The 20280-nt window shown below is 37.3% G+C and overlaps 2 protein-coding genes across 5 annotated transcripts in view; both read right to left on the bottom strand.

Annotated features, from left to right (window-relative positions):
- slc12a7b (solute carrier family 12 member 7b) overlaps nt 1-13483 on the bottom strand; it is a 66690-nt gene extending 53207 nt beyond the window's left edge. For all 4 annotated transcript variants that reach the window (XM_056263632.1, XM_056263633.1, XM_056263635.1 and 1 more), the window contains exons 1-2: nt 13254-13483; nt 11853-11875 (exon numbers count right to left, since the gene is read on the bottom strand). In XM_056263632.1, the coding sequence (XP_056119607.1) occupies nt 11853-11875; nt 13254-13396 (166 nt within the window). In that variant the 5' untranslated portion in view covers nt 13397-13483. The remainder of the gene's footprint in view (nt 1-11852; nt 11876-13253) is intronic.
- Nucleotides 13484-17251: 3768 nt separating this feature from the next.
- On the bottom strand, nt 17252-19885 carry LOC130097043 (uncharacterized). Its single transcript, XM_056263717.1, has 2 exons — nt 19480-19885; nt 17252-18160 (listed from the first exon to the last, which is right to left on the bottom strand). The coding sequence occupies exons 1-2, from the start codon at nt 19825-19827 to the stop codon at nt 17252-17254; spliced, it is 1257 nt and encodes a 418-aa protein (XP_056119692.1). The 5' UTR covers nt 19828-19885.
- Between the last annotated feature and the right edge of the window lie 395 nt (nt 19886-20280).

Here is a 20280-nt window from a genome sequence, read left to right as displayed (position 1 = left end):
TTGTCTCCCTTTCTGTTCACCTGAGAGAACCTGCCAAAGCCTCTCCACTGCTTGTTTGGGTGGGTTATTTGCTGGCTGACCAACATCCCACCCCTCCTGTGATCATGGTTAAATCATGATCACAGGATCATGGATCATGGTCCTGTGATTTTTAAAAAAAATCACAGGACAGGTTTCACTTTTGGAGGCTCCATTTATTATCAAAACAAAAATAAATGACAGATTAGGTGTGTGCGGGCGAGGATGAACCTTGCGCCGGGCTGTAGAGCGCAGGCTCGACAGGCATAGACCACTCGAGGCCGAGGCCTTATACGGCCTACGCTGTCCTCGTCAGCGTCCTCACCGTTAGGTCCACCAAACCTAGCTCCTGGCAAATTGTGAAACTCCTGAAACCCTCCGGAGGGTCTGGTGGACCCGAGTACAGCGACGATGTCCCCTACGGAGCTGTTTCTGCTCTCCAGAGCATATACCAGCGGTGACTCTCTCGAATAATGCTAAAGCTAATGCTCGATAAACATCTAAAAAGATGGCCGCCAAAGGGTTTCGAAACTTTCGCCTCTGACGCGCGTAAATTTCGCTTCAAACTTTTGTTTTTACGCGCGTCAATTTCGCAATTGACACGCGAATTAACACAAAGTGGTCAAGCGTCAAAGTAGACGCGGTAGACGCGAATTTGACGCGCTATTCGCGTCCGGTGTGAACGTAGCATTAGAGTAAGTGATCCACTTAAGTATAGGACTTAAGTATATCTTTATTATGGAATTTGATTTCATAATTACTTCTATTGTCTTTGAAATATGGTTACTGTCTGATGTACTGACAAACATTTATGGTAAACTGAAATGAAAAAATATAAAATTATACATTACGGTTTAAATTTATATTACGTAATATATATATTATTATGGATCTGCTTCTGCTCACTTAAAGTCCCCCTGAGGTGAAAATCCAGCTTTTATAGTTTATATGTCTATGTGGTGTTTTTAATATGCTTTAAGACAAACCATGTGTAAATTCATAAGTCGACAGCATTGCTGAGTATTTTCTGCTTAAAACTGCAGTGAACCAAAGACAGTCTCAAAAACACGGTTTGAAATCGCTGGTGTTTCTGACGTCACAAACGACCTTGTAACCAATCAGATCAACGTGTGATCATCAACCAGTGGATCTCTGAGCTGAGTGAGTGAGTGGAGGCGGGGCTCATTTGCATATTCATAGAACCGCGCATACTAAATGAGGCACGGGTGTCGAGTTACATTCAAGATATTTTAAGGCGTGAATCATTTTTTTCAAGGAAACACGCTTAAATGTGTCATTTTGGTGATCAAAGATGAGTTTTAAGGGATAAAATGATTGACTGCTGCATGGGGGACTTTAATAAAGTACATTTTTCCTCAACATGACACATCATGATTTGAGGAATCATTGATGTCTGAATCACAGACGCTGCTGGACAACACACACACACAGAAGCTATAAAAGAGGAAGAGGAAGTCAGTGCCGATATCAGTAATGTGATTTATCCCACATTCCTCTTGATCTACATGACATGTGGACCATTAATTCCTCCTAGAAAGACCAAAAGGCTCCAGTTTAATATGCTACTCTTGTTCTGGGAGTCGAGCACTTCAGATTGAATTACACTGCAGTGCTCAGAACAGACTCAAGAACACGAACGGCCCACTGGGGGATTCATCGGTCTAACCGGCCAGGTCATAGTGATAAAAATAACATGCACTGACTCACTAATGGACCAAAAACAGTGGGATTCTGGGACGTACTGCTGTTTACTTTTGGATTATTGCTCTTGCTCAACACTCCTTACTCTCAATGAAACCTTCACAGAGTTAAAGTAAAAGCCCCTATAAATCCATTACTGCACTAAAGTCAGCATTAAATCAACATTCTTGTTTGTTTTTTTATAGAATATTGCAGTATTTATTTTAAATGATTAATCTGTGCACATCATGTCCCCGTGATCTTTGATCTAAATATCTTCCCCTTTCTCTAGCAGCAGCTCTTCTCTTCTCTGATGATGAGGGCGGGGCTATAACCTGTCACTCACATGAGATCAGCCAATAGCAAACCACAACCAGCCAATCAATTCCAACATGGAAAAAACCAAGCCCCGCCCTTCATTTGTTATTGTTCCAGAAGCCATTTCACTCGATTATACATCACAATTGGGAAGAAAAGACTTTTGAAACTTCTGTTTCATGCCGACTGAATATCCCTGAATATGCCTGAATATGGGCTGTATAATGCTATTCACATGAGGCAGAAGAAACTATTGAGTAGAGTTTACAGAGATGCTGTTTACCGATTGAACTACTCTGCAAAGCCTGAGATGAGCACTTCACTGATTATAATGAGCTTGATATAGCTTTGATTCGTCACGCTACTTATGTCCGATGTGGAAACTGTGAACTGTAAGTTGCTTATGGTATCATTTGTGTGCGGTCACAGATATAAGTATTGACAGCTGTTCGCTTTCAGCTAAAGAGACTGAATGCTCAACAGCTCAAAGAGTTTTGCTCAGTTATCTCCATAAGGAATTTCCAATTATGATGGACTTTGGTTTGGTTTCCTATTTAAAAATATGTTATCTTGTCCTAAAGTTAAAGTTTCATAATACTAGGAAAAAGCAAGAGGATTTTACAGCATAAACAACAGAAATCCTGTTATACATGTATATGCATCAAATGACAAAAAAAAAAGTCACATTGCATAACATTATATATATATATATTATAATTTTTTTACATATTGAAAATATTATATAGGTATCTTGATCATATATATAATTTCAAGCTAAACTCTGGCCATCTGTCTGAATAATAAATTAATTCAAAATAATTTTAATTAAATCAACTAAAACCACACAAATGAAAATATGCCATCCATGGTCAGGACAGACCTGATCTTTTCCCCAGGAATGACTAAAGAGCAACGGGAAAATGTAAAAGCGGCCAGGAATTTGCTCTAATGAATTGGTTCCACCTGTGCAACAACCTTTAAATGGCAAAATGTCCAAAGTTTGGATTTACTGGGCATTGCAAACTACAGGACACACATTTTTCTAACTTCCTCCAACTGGCTAATCCCAGATTCAGTGGTTCTGGCAGGTGAGATCAACCATACTCTCAAAATCAGATCCGGTCAGAAACTGTGTGATTTATACGTCCAGCTGAGTTGATTTATGAAGCTGGATTTGTTTAGTCCGGTCTCATTTCCTGCACTTTGAAGCTTAGTGACGCATAAAGCAATTAATAAAAAAGAAAAAACTATAAAAACTTGCAGTCTAACACAATCACAACTGTACAATACAAACACCGACAATTGTGAGAGGTTTTGGAGGTGTCTGAAGGGTCAAACGGGTGAACTGCAGGTCACAGCGGTGTCAGAACAGATATATAACGTGGAAACAAAATCAAGAAACATAAAACAAATATACAAACTATGTAAAAATTAAAAATAAATATCAAATGAGACGAATTACACATTTTTAAGGTATTTCATAGTATCATTTTTCTCAAAAATAATATTTTTTATAATAAAATTAAAAATCTTACCTGTACATAAGGTAATTTACAGTTAACTGTTATTTTACTATAGTGTTTTTTTTAGAGTAATATGTAAAATTAATATATAAAGTAATATTTTAAAGTAATATGTAAGAGCGCTTGTCTTTTCCAATAAAAGCAAAACAACGTCAAATATGCGACCTTACAGCCTTGAGCCTGTAAGCAAAGCACATATTGTCATAGTGCTCTAAACATTAATTCACAACAATTAGTGTCCTATAAGAAGCTTTGGTTGGTTGAAGTTGAAGTAACAAGTGTGCTGGGTATTTAAATTGCTGTTATGTAACAGAAGCATTAGGAATAAATCTGCTGCCACCTGCTGACTGTCTTTGGTAAAGCAAGCAAAACACATCTAAACATCTTTCAAAGCATTCCTGTATGAAGTTCTGTGCTTGCTTGACATGGCAGTTCAGTCGGATTGATGATTTTACACCGATCATGCAAACGAAACAACAGTGTGGAGTGAGACTGTGAAATGCACTAGAGAAAACTTTTCCTGGCATCATGACATCTACAAAACCAAACTTTCCACTTGTTGACAAGTTTTTACACAAAGATTCTTTAGACCTGCAGTGATATTTCCATGCTACATTTATAGAGCAAACAAGCAGACTCATTTGTCCCGGTTTAGACCCTGAAGGAGAACTAAACCACTTTAGTGATGCATCATCTCGCTGTTGACCAATATGGGCCTTTATGTCAGTTATACGAATGTCGAAACAGGAAGAGTGGGTGACAATATCATTAACTAAAACTAAAACCATACAAAAAATCATTAGTTACATGAAATAAAAAAACATGAACTAAAAACAACTATGAACTAAAAACAATCCAAAAGAAATGAACTTTCTTTTATTCCACGTGCTCTTAAACTGTTTTATAAATAACTTGCAGGTTCTGCTTGTATGAAGCCTGATGTATTTCAGGTTTTTGTATGCATCTGTTTTACTCCTCCTGTTTTTTTTCTTCTATTTTTATTTTTAACTTTTTAATTAGGTATATACGGTTATCTTGAGTATGTGTTCTGTTTGATACATTTCAGGGTTTTGTCCTTCAATATCCTGCCTTCTCAAACTCTTAACTAAACTAAACTAAACTAAACAAACAACAAAAAATAATGTTTATTTAAGTCCTATACTGAAAAACAATTACTGTAGAAACAATATTCACTCAAGAATATTTCACAATTAACTACAAAGAAACAGCAAGTAACATTAAAATACATTCAAAATGAGTGAAATGATGAAATAGTATTTTCTTGTAAAATATACCTCAATAATCTGTTTTATTTACAACATTGAAAATGTATTGTTTATAATGTATTTGCCAAGGCATCGTTTCTCGTTTTAGTTTAGCTCAACTTGAAGTACAAAAGTAACTCAAACTAAAACTGAAATAAAATTAGAAAAAACTATTTAAATATATATATTTTGAAAACTAATAAAAATGATGAAAACAAAAACATAATTTTAAGTAAAATGAAAAGTGAACATTAACATTTTAAATATTGATAAGAACTATAATAGTACATCTATGATTGTAAAATAACACTACTTCGCTCAACTAAACGCTGTGCGATGGCAAATGGAAATATTTTAGTTTAATTCAGCCATATATGTTTGAACCAGAAACTCATTCAGAAGAAGAAGAGTTATAATGAATTATCACAGAGTAGTCTACAAGTTGATGAATCAGAATGGTAATGTGTTTTATGTATCACTCTCTCTACAATGCCAGACACATAAAGGTAATTGATATGATTATCCTTTGGCTTGACTGTTATCGAACAGCTAATAATGTGTTGCTAATGTTACACAAACCATGTTCCCGTTCGACATCTCAGAGTCAGAATACTTTGAGCGCTTTGAACATCATAGAACATCAGTGAAGCCCTGCCCCCACACTGACGGGATTGGTCACATGTTTGTGATGGTTGGAAACAGGGGCGGTCTTTGGTACACTTCAATTTTAAGAAGAAAATACTCAGTTGACTGATGCATAATAAAACACCACATAGACATACAAACAACATTTAAAACTTGATTTTGACCAAGAGTGGTCTTTAAACTAGCCTGTATCTCACTAGTTTAATGTAACGGTAACAGAACAAGTTCACACACACAGACATGTCTGTTACAGTAGATTTTCACCCCCGTCCAGTCAATGTCACTGTTTCTAAATCAGTCTTGACTGTACAAGTGTGGAAACGTTACAGGGAGCTTAAAAACAAAATGTCACGGCGTAGCGACGAGACCTCTGTCACGCGAGGAATCTGCACTAATCCCTTTGGCACATATAAAATAATTACTATAAACATCCTTCAACACGTTACAGTCGACAGCTGGAGATAAACGGAGGTTCTCTGCTTCTAGAACGAAGCGACCGTAAGCAGGCGATGACAGATCCTCGGGCGTTCTGGCACAGACACACATCTCAAGTGTCGGGGCAGATGCTTCAGCTGTCCTTCATACACGACAAGATCAGGTGACAGCTTTTTTTGCTCCTCTGCGGCACAAGACAAATATCCAGAGAATTCGAGATTATCCAAGAGGGTTGTTTGATCCTGGTGACCGTGAGAAGGTCCTGAAATGGGAGCTTGTGCCAAACGCAAGGCCAACAAAACCCCCCACGGTGCCAGCGGCTCAGTTTATCTAAATGATTGTGAGGGTTTATCGACTTAAGATTTTATAAGACCGAGATGACAGTGTCCACCAGACACCAGACAATCTGCTGCTAGAATGGACACCGAGTCTGACGAAAACGTTCTCCCAAATATGTCAATTCACTATGTCATTTCAAACCAGCAACTTTATTTTTTTAGAACACTAAAGAAGTTTTGCAAAATGTTCACGCTACACTTTTTCTGTTCAATTACAGACACTATCAAGATCCAAAACTAAAAAAAAAACACAATAAAAGTACAATTTCCAGCAAACAAAAATGTTCATTACAGGCCCACTGAAGTTTTGATGCAGCTTTGTATGATGCGTTGACGTAATTTCCACTGAAACAGGAAGCAAAGGCGGGACATATTGGTTGGCTCCTCCCCCTTTTCAAATAGCCAATAGCATTTAGTTTACCTCACAGACTGCGAGTCGTAATTGACAGCACCATAGAAGTGAATCCAAGCGCTGATGATACGTTGGATTCAATAGTAGAGCTGTGAAAAATTCTTGCCATTTCATTCTTAACCAACGTGCTCAAGCGTTTGAGCAACCGAACACACATCTCCAACCCATATTTATAATATTTATAGCATAAGGGGCGGAGCTATAGATTCTAAAGAGCATTTGATTGGGCAGAAGATGTGATGAGAAGGTGACGTCCGCAGTGATGTCATAAAAATCTGTTCTACGAACAATGTATTAATTACGTTTTTTTGTGCTAACAGTGATGTATTATAGGCCAGATAACTTTAATAACATGCTATTAACATTACTGGAGGAATGTTTGTTCATAACTTTGCTGGAAAGTTAGCCAAAGCTCCATGAATGCTCCCGGTTAGCTGGGTTAAATGTAGTCCATAGACACATTATGCATTATATTTCAAGTCTTCTGAAGTCGTCTGATTGATTTGTGTCAGAAAAATAAATAAATAATAAAGGTAAATACTCTTCCCACAAACCTCATTAGTATATATTCAAACTTGGTGCATCACGATTGGATTTTTAGTGAAAAACTTCCCACCTAACATCCCCTTTTGGGTCCTAATGAAATGGAATTGAGAAATCATTCAGTTTTGGAACGACATTTGGGTGATGACTGAATTATTCCTTCAAACGTTGACCTGCCATTGGTTCTTCATGCATGTCTCCCAGACACAGATATAACACTAAACTGATTCTGACTGCCAGAGTTTATTTAGCATTAGGAGACCACCTGCTACTTTCAACGCCTGAGCAATGTTTGAGAGCCGGAGCGCGATGACATGAACAACAGGAGTCGTGAGCCAAGAGCACACTGTTCTTTAGCACGGGGCTGATGGGAATGAAACGCCACACAGTGAATCACAGACATGAAGAAGAACCCTGTTTGAGTTTCTCACAGCATGATCAACACAGATCGGCTGAGAAGAGTCATGCAGCGATTGGCCTTAATGCGTTACTGTGTCAGAAATCACATACTGTACATTTGTTTTGAAGCTTAAACTGTTAAAAGAGTCTGATCTATAGACCTCATGTAGCCCCGCCCCTTTTCAGCGCTGCGCTTGTTGTCTTTTGTCTTCCGGTTTGTATTTCCACAGCGATCTTACATATTTATGATTGAACTGGTCGTTTTTAAAACGTACTGGTCTACTGATATTTCAAATCCACTTCATCAGCCAATTTCTCTTGGGCAGCGATGCCATAGAAATATACAGAGCTACCGCAAAACCGGAAGTTCAAGGACAATATTATAAAGTTGGCTGCTAACGTGTTACTCTGGCGCATAAGCTCTATATAGTATGAATACAGCATGAATGAAATTTGAACATGCTACATCTGCCATGTTGTCATGTGACCTTCGGTTTCAGTTGCATCGCTTCAACTCCATTCACAAATCCTCTCCCTTGGCCTCATGGGATAGTAAAGTGTCCATCAGACAGAAGTATAAGGTATATTTTGCCTACCGTTTTATGAATACTGAATATGCTCACTATGTTTTTCGCCTACTATATAGTATGAAAGTCATATTTGGATGCAGCATGTCACCAAATCTCTCCTTATCCTCAGCTGCATGGAAACAGTGCGCTCCTGAAAAAATGTGTGTAAGTAGAAGTTGTACATTAAAAAAAAGTATATAAATCATACTAAAAAAACAGTATAACTTCCTATGTTTGGAACACGTTTTTTGATCAGAAGCATCCCATGATGCTTTCATATGCTTTCTAGGAAAGCAGTTCACTTGCATAAACAAACCAACCATCTGAACAAGAGCACAAAGTCACATGATTCTCATCTTATGATGCCAATTAGAGCGATAAATTTACAAATGACTCCTGAACTCTAAAGCTAATTACTGCAGCCCAGAAGCACAGAAACAAACTGGATGAAATGCATCATGTTTATGCAAGAAGAAGAGAAGAAAAAGTGTTTTAATAACTGGAAATATAGAAACACACACCACAGTTGTTATTAATGTGCAGACAAACAGCCAACACAAATAGGCCTGTTGCCTGAGTCAGCTGTTCACAGTATCCTGACGGAGAAATGTGATATATAAAAATTCCCACTTCTCTTTTTCATCCGCCCTGACCCTGACTGAAGACCACCGAGTGTCTAACACACGACCTCCAGCCTCTGAGATCTGAAACACACCGGACACGACGCTTTAACCTCCATTAAACAGCAGAAAGTGAGCATGTTTGCATCCAAGACCTCCAGCTCTACTGAGTTCAGTTCTAACATGATCATGACATGAAGTGATAATCAAGTCGATATACAGTACGACCCCACAGAGCAGATAAAGTTAAGCACTCGTCTCAGATCACACATGAAATCCCTGGTTTGAAAAATACACTTTCAAAGAAGTTTGCAGTAGATCTGTTGACTCAGCACTGTGTCTCTGCTAAAATATCATGTGATCTTTACTAATACTAGTATCATGTGGCATATGAAACCACTTAATCAGCAACTATTCCAGCTTAAATACTTTCAAATGGTTTGTTTTTTCTTGTTGCTTTTTTGTTTTGACCAGAAGTCATTTTTTTTGAGAACCAAATATACATACATTTAACCAAACATGCAAGTAATAAAAAATAAATAAAAAATAAATAAATTTGACAGCATACCATAGTTCGTGTTGCTTTCAAATTTCAACTTTTAGATATTTTTTCCAAACATGTTTTAATGTCATTTGACTTTACACACTAAAAAATGCTGGGTTGTTTTAACCCAATTTTAGGTCAAATATGGACAAAACCGAACGTTGGGTTAACATTTTAATTAAAAAAATTAACCCAACGGCTGGGTTAATCAACAATATTCCAATTTGTATTTAACCTGGAATATTTCTTTAATTTCCCAGACAAATGGGATTTTTATTTGGTTGCATTTTGGTTTTTAATTGGGCAATAAACTGCAATATGCTTCTAAAATGAAAACCCAGCATCATGTCTTTGCACTGGACTGCACTGTCTGGGAACAAGGCCTTTGCGTTGGGTTGGGTTTGGGAAAATCGCCTTATTCAGCAATATTCTATGTCCGTAAGACCACAAAATTGCTTAAAGTTTGGGAGCAACTTTGTGCTCAGCATTGTTCTGTGTCTGGGAGTGAAGGTTATAAGAGCATCACCACATATATGAATAGAGATGTTCTTGACTCCCATAATGAGTGTGTAACCCAATCCAACGCTCCCCAGCTCAACCATCTGGAAGACGACTCCCATTTGCACTTCTCAAAGCCGAGACGCTTTGAAATGAACACGCCAAACTAATGTAGTATCTGTAGGTCTGATCATGCTCTCAGGATCATCTCAATGCACTTCTGATAGAAGCTGTATATGAAAAGCACATCACAAAACTTTCCCTTTGCTCTTTATATGATTAACGCCAACCCTTAAAAACAAAACGTTGAGCCACATTCAATTACCGCACCTCAAATAAGTGCTGTCTCCAAATCACCCGGACCTTCTCAAGGACTTCTGCAGGAGATCAGCTCTCACAATTACACTGTAGACTTCTTTATAGACTGTGTGACTGGTGCTACAGTAGATAATCAAAGGCACTTTGGCTTTAAGAGGCCTTTGATTAAATTGCAGGCTAAATTTAATGAAGGGCCAATTGTAAGCTTTCATATCCGTTAAAGATAAAGACCGAAACTAGATCGAGAAACCCTGCCTGAAATGCATTAAATTAATTCGGTTGGTTTTATATCTTCTTCCTCGTGTCTACATGGTCATAGACTTCACTAAATAATTGTGATAGCGATTTACTGATTCAAAGAGAGACTATAAAAGGCCTGGAAAACAGAAGCACACTCAGATGTAGGCTGCTAGATCTCTAACCCGGGAAACAAACAGATGTGTCATGGTAATTAATGAAGACAGCTGAGCATGAAAAGTGTCCCAAGACACGTCTAGACAAGCCCCTGAAATCAGGCACTCATGTAAAACCAAAAGGGCATCGTGTTGCATAAAATGCGTTCACCTGGTTAGGCCAATACAAAAGGAAAAGCGTAAAAAATTAATGAGAAAAAAAGTTTTTTGCTTAATATGAAGGACATATAAAGCATTATTAGACTGCACAATTCAACCAGCAAACCCTCTTATTGTGCTAAATTTGCAATAAAACAGCAGCATGATACATATAAACATGACACCTGCAAAATACAGACAGTGTCAAACATGCCAAACTAGTCATTTCACAGAAACTTACAAACAAAACCACTAAAATAACCTTATAGTAGATAATGTTGTTGTTAAAGTAATCATATATATTAATTCTGGTCTTTTGAGGACATTGGTCACAAGTTGTTACAGTTTTAACTGTAACTGTGTTACTATGGTTACATTTTTTATTTTTTTATTTTTTGATGGAGAGCATTCTCATTATACCTCATAATCATTACTATAACTGTATTTTAAGACCACGTTTTAACATTTTAGTGTAAAATAAACTTACAACTAATGCTAAATGTTGAATTATTGTTAGACTGGAAATTGTAACTAAACAAAGGCATATTTGAACTGAACGCCTCAATCTTGTGAAGTCTAAACACTCACAGTCATTTTTCTCCTGTCAGAAAACATTTCAATAAACACTTATTAATGTAAGTGAATTCTTAGCAAAACTAAAGAGTGGAAACACATAACGTCCCGCTAACGTTAGTGTTCGGTTGCCGTTTTAGTAACCGTTTCCTAAAGTTCCATAACATAAATTGAAAAATAAATGTTCGATATTAACGTTCTCATAACGTTCCAGGAACAAAAAAAAACAAAACAAAAAACGTTAGCAGGTTAACGGTCCTGAGAGAATTAAACCTCCTCAGAGAAATCAAACCGTCACAATAAATAATATTTCATATAGGTTATATCTTCGATGGACTACATTAATTCATACACACCGATCTTTCTGCAAACGTTCGTTTACTTCATTCATTAATACCAAAACGACGACTAGTTCACTTGTTTACACTGTAACGTTACACGAGTGACGCGACGTGCCAAACTACTGATGAGTTCTGGACGCGCGCGATTATCCTATTATATTCAACATAGCGGCTCTCCGTTTATTATAATACAAGAGTTCAGAGCGACACTTTCTGCCCGTATGAACGGAACCCATCTCACCGTATTTGTTGGGTTCTCTGCTGCAGTGGCGTCATGCCCATTCAAAGTGAGGGGGCACGTGCCCCCTCAGATTTTTCCTCCCTGATAATTTTTTATTTCTTCAGTCTTGTTAAAATCAGATTCAGCGCGTTGTTCATCTTCAATCCGCAGCGGTGCCGAGCAGAGCGCACGTCAGAAACAGAGGACAGGGTGTGTGTGTGTGTGTGTGTGTGTGCGTGCGTGTTCATCTGAGCCTCATTGGTCTGCCACTGCTCGTCAATGTCAGAATATTTGAGATGACGAATCAAATCAAAGTAGGCGGGCTTTATGTTCACAGAAGCTGAGCGCGAATTTTAGCAGTGAGACTCGACCGGACTCGACGCTTCAGTGTACAGTCAAGTGCGAGATGTAAGTAGCTAAACTAAACATTTCATATTTGACAGTTTTTTTAGTTCATAAATGTTAAACGAATGACAAAAATAATCAGGCACACGAATATACTTTTGTCTAATTTCACCATTTTGAACTGAAAATAGGCCTATATAACGTGACTCGTAATGTAGGCTAATAGTTTACTGTCATTGTGAGGGGAAAAGACGTTTTCATTGTTAGGCACAAGATTAATAATGAATGTGTACATATTGAGAATTAATATAGTACAATTTGTAGCCTTAAGTAAATTAAAAAAGCTCAGCTTTAGGAGGGGAAGGCAAGATCAGGAGACTGAGAGAAAAAGAAAGAGTGATGGATAAGAAGTGAGAGCAGGTATTGACAAATAATCTGCCCACTGACATGGTTTTAAAGCTATTTCTTATCCTTTTTTTGGCCTTCAAACGTCTTGAAATGCACATATCAGAGAAATAAAACATTTGAACCCCCTACCCACCTCAAATTTAGGACCTCTGTGATTAAAGCCCTGTCTACGGCCCTGTATTAGGCATAAGATCAATAATGAATGTGTACTGTGAATGAATTTAATAAACTTAGTTAGGCTACCTAGCTTTCCTAGTAGCTTTCAGTAAATAAATTCGTCTGAGAAAATGATTCATAAATCAACCTATCAGTTGACCCTATGTTTACTTTCTTCACTGACAGACAAAAATGAAAAGCCTATCAGTCAAAGCTCAACTTTAGAAGTTGTTTTGGCCTTCAAAACATCTTATAATGCACATATAATATACACATATACTTTAACTTAGTCCTCAGATAGAGGAGGGTTGCTGCTAGCTCCGTTAAGGTATTTCTGTCCCTCCCAAACTGCATTGAAATAGTATGTTTCGCAGCCAGAATTAAAAAAATTTCAGGGGGAGAAACCCCCTGACCCCTCCTAACATGATCCATATCACCCGTCAGAAAACAATTGCAACGTCTCAGATGGTGCCCCCCCAGAATTTTGGCTTGCATGACGCCCCTGCTCTGCTGTACTGGAGGATGGGCACCGACCCCCGCCGCTCCGCGCGCTCGCCCTCACCGACACCGGCGTCAAACACCGTGTCTCCGTCCGTTTCGTCTCCAAACGCGCTCTCATGCGCGGCCACCGGCACGACCCTGAACCTCTCGCTCATGTTGGTCGTCCGTGGGTCGGACCTGTCCGGTGTCTGATAAACTTCAGGGATCAGACGGCTTACGCCCGTGATTCATAGCCGGTAATCTGACAGTTTGTGAGGGCGCGCGCACAGAGGCGTGAATGTGTGTGAGGCGCGTCCGTGCAGAACCCGCTGCGCTCATTGGCTGAGAGCTGAACGGGGCTTCGTATAAATAACAGAACCATGCTGGAGATCACAGTTTGGGATTTAAAAGTGCTCACAGTCACAGTCCCATCAACTTTTAAAATTAATAAATTGCATTGAGCCATTTCAAGATCAAGTACAATGTTAAGCCATTGTTTACAAAAAACACATTTTATTAATTAATGTCATTAATGCCCTGTTAATGTTTATATAATATGTATGTATGTATGTATGAAGGTCTATGTACTGTATGTATGTATTTATGTATGTATGAAGGTCTATATGTACTGTATGTATGTATTTACTATTTATATATTTATGTAGCCTATGTATGTGTGTATGAAGGCATGTATTTATGTATCATGTATGTATGTATGTTTTATAGATTTAACAAAGCAAAAAAAAAAAAAAAGAAGTTTGCCAGGACAATCACTGCTGTTTATGAGACCAAATTATTTTCATTGAAAGAAAAACATTTCAGCTTATTTTGGTTCAGTATGTTGACATTTGTAAGGTTTTTTTTTCCAATTATGTTATTTTTTTCAGTGAATGATAATTATTTGTGGACTGGACAAGCTCTCGCTAAATGATAAACACAGATATGTGAGCAGTTAGCAGCTAATTGTTATGATGAAAAGTATTTTTTTATTTAATGTTTATGACAGACTTGGGATTTCCTGATGTTCTCTAGTGTTTTATATAGCCATCTGTCTGATATAAAGTCATATTCACATGAGCCTGTGGCTTCATAACATCCACTTTCTGTTTCCCTCTTGTGTCGTGTGTTTTCTCATAGATACGGATGAGTAACTCATATGAGGAGTTTCAAACCTACAGCAGCAGCTCTTCACACACAACATGAGGAAGAGCTTCTGTTAATGATGAGACTGATGATCAGACTTTGAGTCACAGAGTTATTATTTCCACAATATCACATGAAGTAAAGACACTACTTATTTAAAACAACATTCTATTAAACTCAGCATATCTTTGTTACTTTTTCTCATCCGAGTCTGTTTTGAATCTCTTCATCCATAAGATTAAATGAAGACACATTTTATCATGGTTCTGTCAGCTGGAGAAAACAGGCTTTTGTCACCCATGATCAGGATTATTATATTTATTAAACTTTGGTTTGATTTGAGATATGCAAAATCAGAATCCCACACATATCAAATAACTGGATGATCTGGGTCTTGTTGTGCCCTCATATATGTTTAGTTGTTAGCATGTTTTCTTCAGTTGTGTGAGTTCAGTCCTCAGCATTAACTGTTCCAGTCTCTCAGGCTTTGTTTCAGCTGCTGTGGGATATTTTAAGAGACGGACAAAGTGGGACGGGATGATGGTAAATGGTAAATGGACTGCATTTATATAGCGCTTTCACAGACCCAATGGCCACCAAAGCGCTTTACAATTTGCCTCACATTCACCCATTCACTCACCCATTCATACACCGACGTTGATTCACATACTGACACTGACCAACACAACACACACTAGTGGAGATGAGACACACTATTCTGACATGAAATACTGCACAAATACTGATTAACCTCAAACAAATATAAATAAAACACTAAACCTAAAAACAAATATAATAAAAATGTATTATTATTTTATAAAATCTATTATATGACAGGACTGGATTGTGAAAAATGTCTCAAGTTCACAAGAAGACATATGATTGATAATACATTCATAACAATTTGGGTTCCTCGTTTCTATATTGGCAGAACTCTTTGGAAAACCTGTAACCTTTACAGAGAGGGCAGTTCTCTGGATTTACCATGAATACAGACAATATACGGATCCAAAATCAATCATTTTTTATCAATATTTTTTAACATCGTTGTTCTTTTTTTTTTTTTCAACATGATCTACTGTACATTCAGTACATTTTTGACGTTGAATGTCAGTTTCATTCAAATCCAACGGATAGCTGAAGATGTAGTGAACATATAATTAAATAATACTGTAAGGAAGACTGTAAATCATCTGTTTGGATGATTTTGACAACCATTTGAAGCCAAAGTTTGAATCAGATGAACAATAGTGTATTTGAATAAAGTGTTTGGTCAATTCTTTTTGTGGTTTTGAATTTGCAGTTATAGCTTTAAGAAATGTGTTAAAGGTTTAAGGAAGTGTGTCTTAGCAATTAAGCTCAAATAAACATAAAAAATCTGCACTAAAACTAATTAAATTAAATGTATTAATAATGAGACAAATGTGATACAAGTGAAAGCATTTCATATTATTTCTTTTTTTGTATTCATAAGAAAATCAATGATCTAATAAACATCTGAGCCTCAAAAATGTCATATAAGTCCAGATTTATAGTCCAGTAAAGTTTTTATTAAAGTCATAACACAACAGTCTCTCAATATATTTCATGAGGCCGCTAGGTGGCAGTGCTTAGTATTACAACTAACAGTTTCTACAGCCACTGTTTAATGCACATCGTTTCCCAAAACACACAAATTATATCTATTTGTTGATTTTACAATATAATAATGTTGTCTTGATTTACAACAGTATCTTACTGCAGAAACTCTTTGCATTATGCTGCTGTCAATTTCATATAGCAAGAAATTACAATAATCAATATAGTAGCCTATTTGACATTTGCTTATTTAGCAGATGCTGTTTATTAAGCAACTTAAAAAGGAGAAAAATACAGGGATTTTCAGGATCCTTATGATTATTATTTTCAGGATCAATATGATTATTTGATGCTCAAGAAACATTTATGATTATTATCACAGTTGAAAACAGTTGTGCTGCTTCATATTTTTGTGCAAACTGTGATTTTTTTTTTCAGGATTCTTTGAAAGTTCAAGAGAAAAGCATTTAATTAAAAAAGAAATATTTTGCATTATTATAAATGTCTTTACTGTCACTTTTGATCAATTTAATGCGTCCTTTCTGAAGAAAAGTAATGTAACTGTTCCTATAAAATATATATATAAATAAATATATATCTATAAACAAGCTGGTTGGTTTATGATAATGTGGTAGAACCAACATAGACATTCTTTTCACATCCAAAACTTGTTTGATGTTGTTGCAAACTTATGCATTATTTTTATGAATCCCAGAGCTCTGTGTTTGTCTTCTCCTGCTCTCTTCTTGATGTTTTCCAGTATTTCAGCTTTTTCAGACTCATTCATTTCCTTCATCTTCTCAACCAGAAAATCAACATGTTGGAGTGTGTTCAGTGAATCAGTGTTGAGTGCGATCTTCTCCATAGTATTCACACAGTGAAAAGCTTCAATCACCAGCTTTACTTTCTCTTTCTGTAATTTTTGCAGTTCTTCTTCCAGCTTCTTGACCAAAGACTCACCGTCAACAATTTTGTCATAATATTTCTTCTTTAAATCTCCATTTGCCCTCTTCTCCTTCTTTGTTGCATATATTTTTGCTTCTTTGACGTGTTTGCTGTAGTGGCATTTATTTGTGCACACTGTACAGTGATTGTTTCTCATCACAGTGGACCAAGAGAGATTTCTGGTCCACCAGGAGTCTAGATAGTGACAGTTCTCCTCACAGACGCTGCAGCACATCGCCACACTGGCTTTAGAGAGATCAATATCAACCTTCTCTTTATAGGACACGTCAACTTCATACTCAAAGTTCTTATTGTTTTTGACATGTTCCTTGTCCTGCTTTAGTGCTTTTTGAGTTTGTTTCAGCTCATTTAGCTTTAGTTCTGTCATTTGAACTCGTGCTTTTAGATGAAATATTTGCCTCCAGCTGTTTCCGTATCTGCAACACATCTTGAGTCATCTTCAGGGATTTCGGTTGTATTGTGTAGAGAAACTTGAACAATCCTGCCATTCCTCTAAAACTGAGATTCCATGATTGATCCTGTATCATTTCATCTTCTTCATCATCAGCTTCTGACTGACAGTTGTTAAACAGGAAATACACCGGCTGATTCTGTTCATTCACTGCACACTTGATTTTAGCCTTTTTAACAGCCGTCAAAGCAGATTTAGGTCGAGCTCCAGATGAGTGTGTGAAGAGAAAATATTGTCTTTCATCAATATTACTTCCTAACAAAGACTGAACAGCATCAAATATGTACATCTGTCTGTCAGAGAGTCGATTCTGTGATGCTTTAATCACCAGACACACTGCGTCTATTTCATTGATTCCTGCAGATTGAATTAAGCTAAGGAAACTCTCAGCGATCTCTTTATCTTTCTCAACTCCACGAGTGTCTCCATATCCTGGTGTGTCGATGATTGTTAGATCAGTTTTACTCTCTTGTGGATAAAACCCATAAACAGTGATGCTGGAGGTCTGACTGTGAACTGATGTTCGGTCGCTCTGATCATCTGTGATCTCAAACCAAACCTTGTCTTCTCTCTGAACATCTAACATGTAGTTGATCATAGTGTTGATCAGGGTTGTTTTTCCTGTTCCTGTTTCTCCCACTATCAGAATGGTTTTATGGGGTTTGGTTTTGTCTCTCTCTCCAAAAGTCATTTTTCTATATGGTTCAGATTGATCAATATTGTCTGTCTTTCTTTGCAGACGATATCGAGCAGGATTTCCATCTTCAATTAAGATGCTTTTCTTGATGAGATCATTTTTGTTCTGTATGTAAAGCATAAAAACACAATAACAATAAAGATGGTCATGCATACATTTTGTACAATCTCATATTTTGAAATCATCATCAAATTATAAAATGTTCACCAACATCCCTGATATAATAAAGGCCCTTTCACACAAATCAACCAAGAAAAGATAAGCATTACACATTTATTATTTGCCATTCCCCCAAACATGCTAAATGATAGATTAGAATTGATTTAATGATTTCTGTTTTGTATACTTTTGTAATTAAATTCTTTGTTAGTTCATTTGCATCCCACACGTCTTCTGTGAGGCTAGTTTACCTGTTACCTACAAGAGAAACCTAAAATAGCCCTTTAATGAGATTCTATCAGCAATGCTTCTCATGAACATCAGAACAGTGATTGTGTTGGAGGATACAAGTCATGTGAAACGCCTCTTCAGCTGATATTTCATGAATGTGCATCATACACTTCACACTTACATACAATTAGAGGGAGTAAAGTTTAATGCGTATGTTGCGTGCTGTCCGGTGGGAGGGCTCCGAACACGTCCCGTATTGTAAATGATTAGGACTAGGGCCCCGTCCACACTACTGCGTTTTCTACGTTTGCACCTCCCGTCCACACTAAAACGGCTAAAACGGAGAAGTTTAGAAACGCTGCCGATCCGTTTTTCGTTTTGAATCTCCGGAGGGCGTTTTAGTGTAGACGGGTCAAAACGGAGGACTTAGAAACGATGACGTAGTAGAGGCTCACGCTCGGCTCTATGATTGGGTGTCATCAGTCATGGCGTATATCTTTGCTAGCAGCTGTTGTACAAGTAAATTCTGCATTTTACAACGCTATAACTGCCTACATGCGCCGGAGTCAAGCTATTATTCGAGCGATCTGTGACAATTCCCGTGTGCAGCCGCGGCGTTGACCGTACATGGAGCGTCGGTTTGGGGTTAACCCAGAGCATGGTGGGATAATTTTATCAATGAAGTTGTGTTTACACCGGCACACGCATGCCCAGTGTTGGTGAATGGTCACGTGATCCGCGTTTTCAGTCGTTTTAATGTGGACGGAGATCAATTCTAATACGCAGCTAAAACGCTGGTGTGGACGGAGATCGTATTCGTTTTAATTATCCGTTTCTAAACTAAAACGCAGTAGTGTGGATGGGGCCTGTGGAGGGGTGCTGCTAAACTGTCAATGAATTCAGGTGAGACTGCTGAGTCTATATACACCTCTTATCTGTTAATTATCTGAGCGTGCTCCTCCCAATCTTTCTAAATAAAACATAATTTAATGATATAGTAAAAATATGTAGCTGATAATGAATGTTCATCATACCTTTATGATAATTGTGATGACATCAGATTCACTGATGTAGTTGAGTTTTCCCACCGCTGCACATTTAATATTGTACTCAGTATCTGGTCTGAAATCAGTCAGAGTAACTGTTTTCTGGTTCTTTGACACAGTTTGAGATGTCCAGTCTTTCTCTTCCTTCATTTTGTACAGTAATTTGAGCTCCTCTGTATCAGGACCCGGTGGAGACACTTTCAAATCCACTTGTCTATATCTGATATCTTTAATCTTTAATGATCGGACAGTCTGGTTTTGATGGAGAAGTGAAGCAAACAGCTTCATTACATCCATTTTTATACAGAAGAATGCAGGAACCTGGATTATTTTCATGGTATTTTAGGGAAACCATAAATTTACTGCTTTGACTGCTATATAACGTCATCAGCACCTTAAAGAGCATATTGCAGGTTAATTTTTTTTTTAAATTAGTATATAACCTTGTATGAAAATACCATATGAAAAGGTAATGCAGGATTTAAAATGTTTTAAAACGACATAAGGGCACAAATTTAGTAGATAAAGTGAGCGTTTCTTTGACTGCTCGTAAAAACCGCTTTTTTTTCAACATCGCGTCATTTTACGTCACGAGAGGGAGGGAGCCTCAGCAGCGCAGATAGGTTTGTATTCAGTAAGAGCGGGTAAATTTGCTTTTTTATACTCAGAATGACAATTTGGAATGTAAAGAACAACATATTATACAGTTATTTGTTTTATTAGGAAAATACCACATAGGCCTACATAAAAAGAATTGGGCTTTTTTCACATTTTATAAATGACTTCACA

The sequence above is a fragment of the Rhinichthys klamathensis genome, unplaced genomic scaffold, assembly GCF_029890125.1.
Source record: "Rhinichthys klamathensis goyatoka isolate OS25496 unplaced genomic scaffold, OSU_Roscu_1.1 h1tg000209l_1, whole genome shotgun sequence".
In the NCBI taxonomy this organism is placed as follows: Eukaryota; Metazoa; Chordata; class Actinopteri; order Cypriniformes; family Leuciscidae; genus Rhinichthys; species Rhinichthys klamathensis.
Note: the sequence above shows the minus strand (reverse complement) of the source record. Positions and strands in the feature narration are given on the sequence as shown.

Bases quoted from the DNA above. Each gene is read 5' to 3' on its own strand.
- LOC130097043 (XM_056263717.1), bottom strand. From the start codon at position 19,827: ATGAAAATAATCCAGGTTCCTGCATTCTTCTGTATAAAAATGGATGTA. The intron at 18,161-19,479 runs GTATGATGAACA...CTTTACATACAG, and splicing joins TCATCACAATTATCATAAAG to AACAAAAATGATCTCATCAA.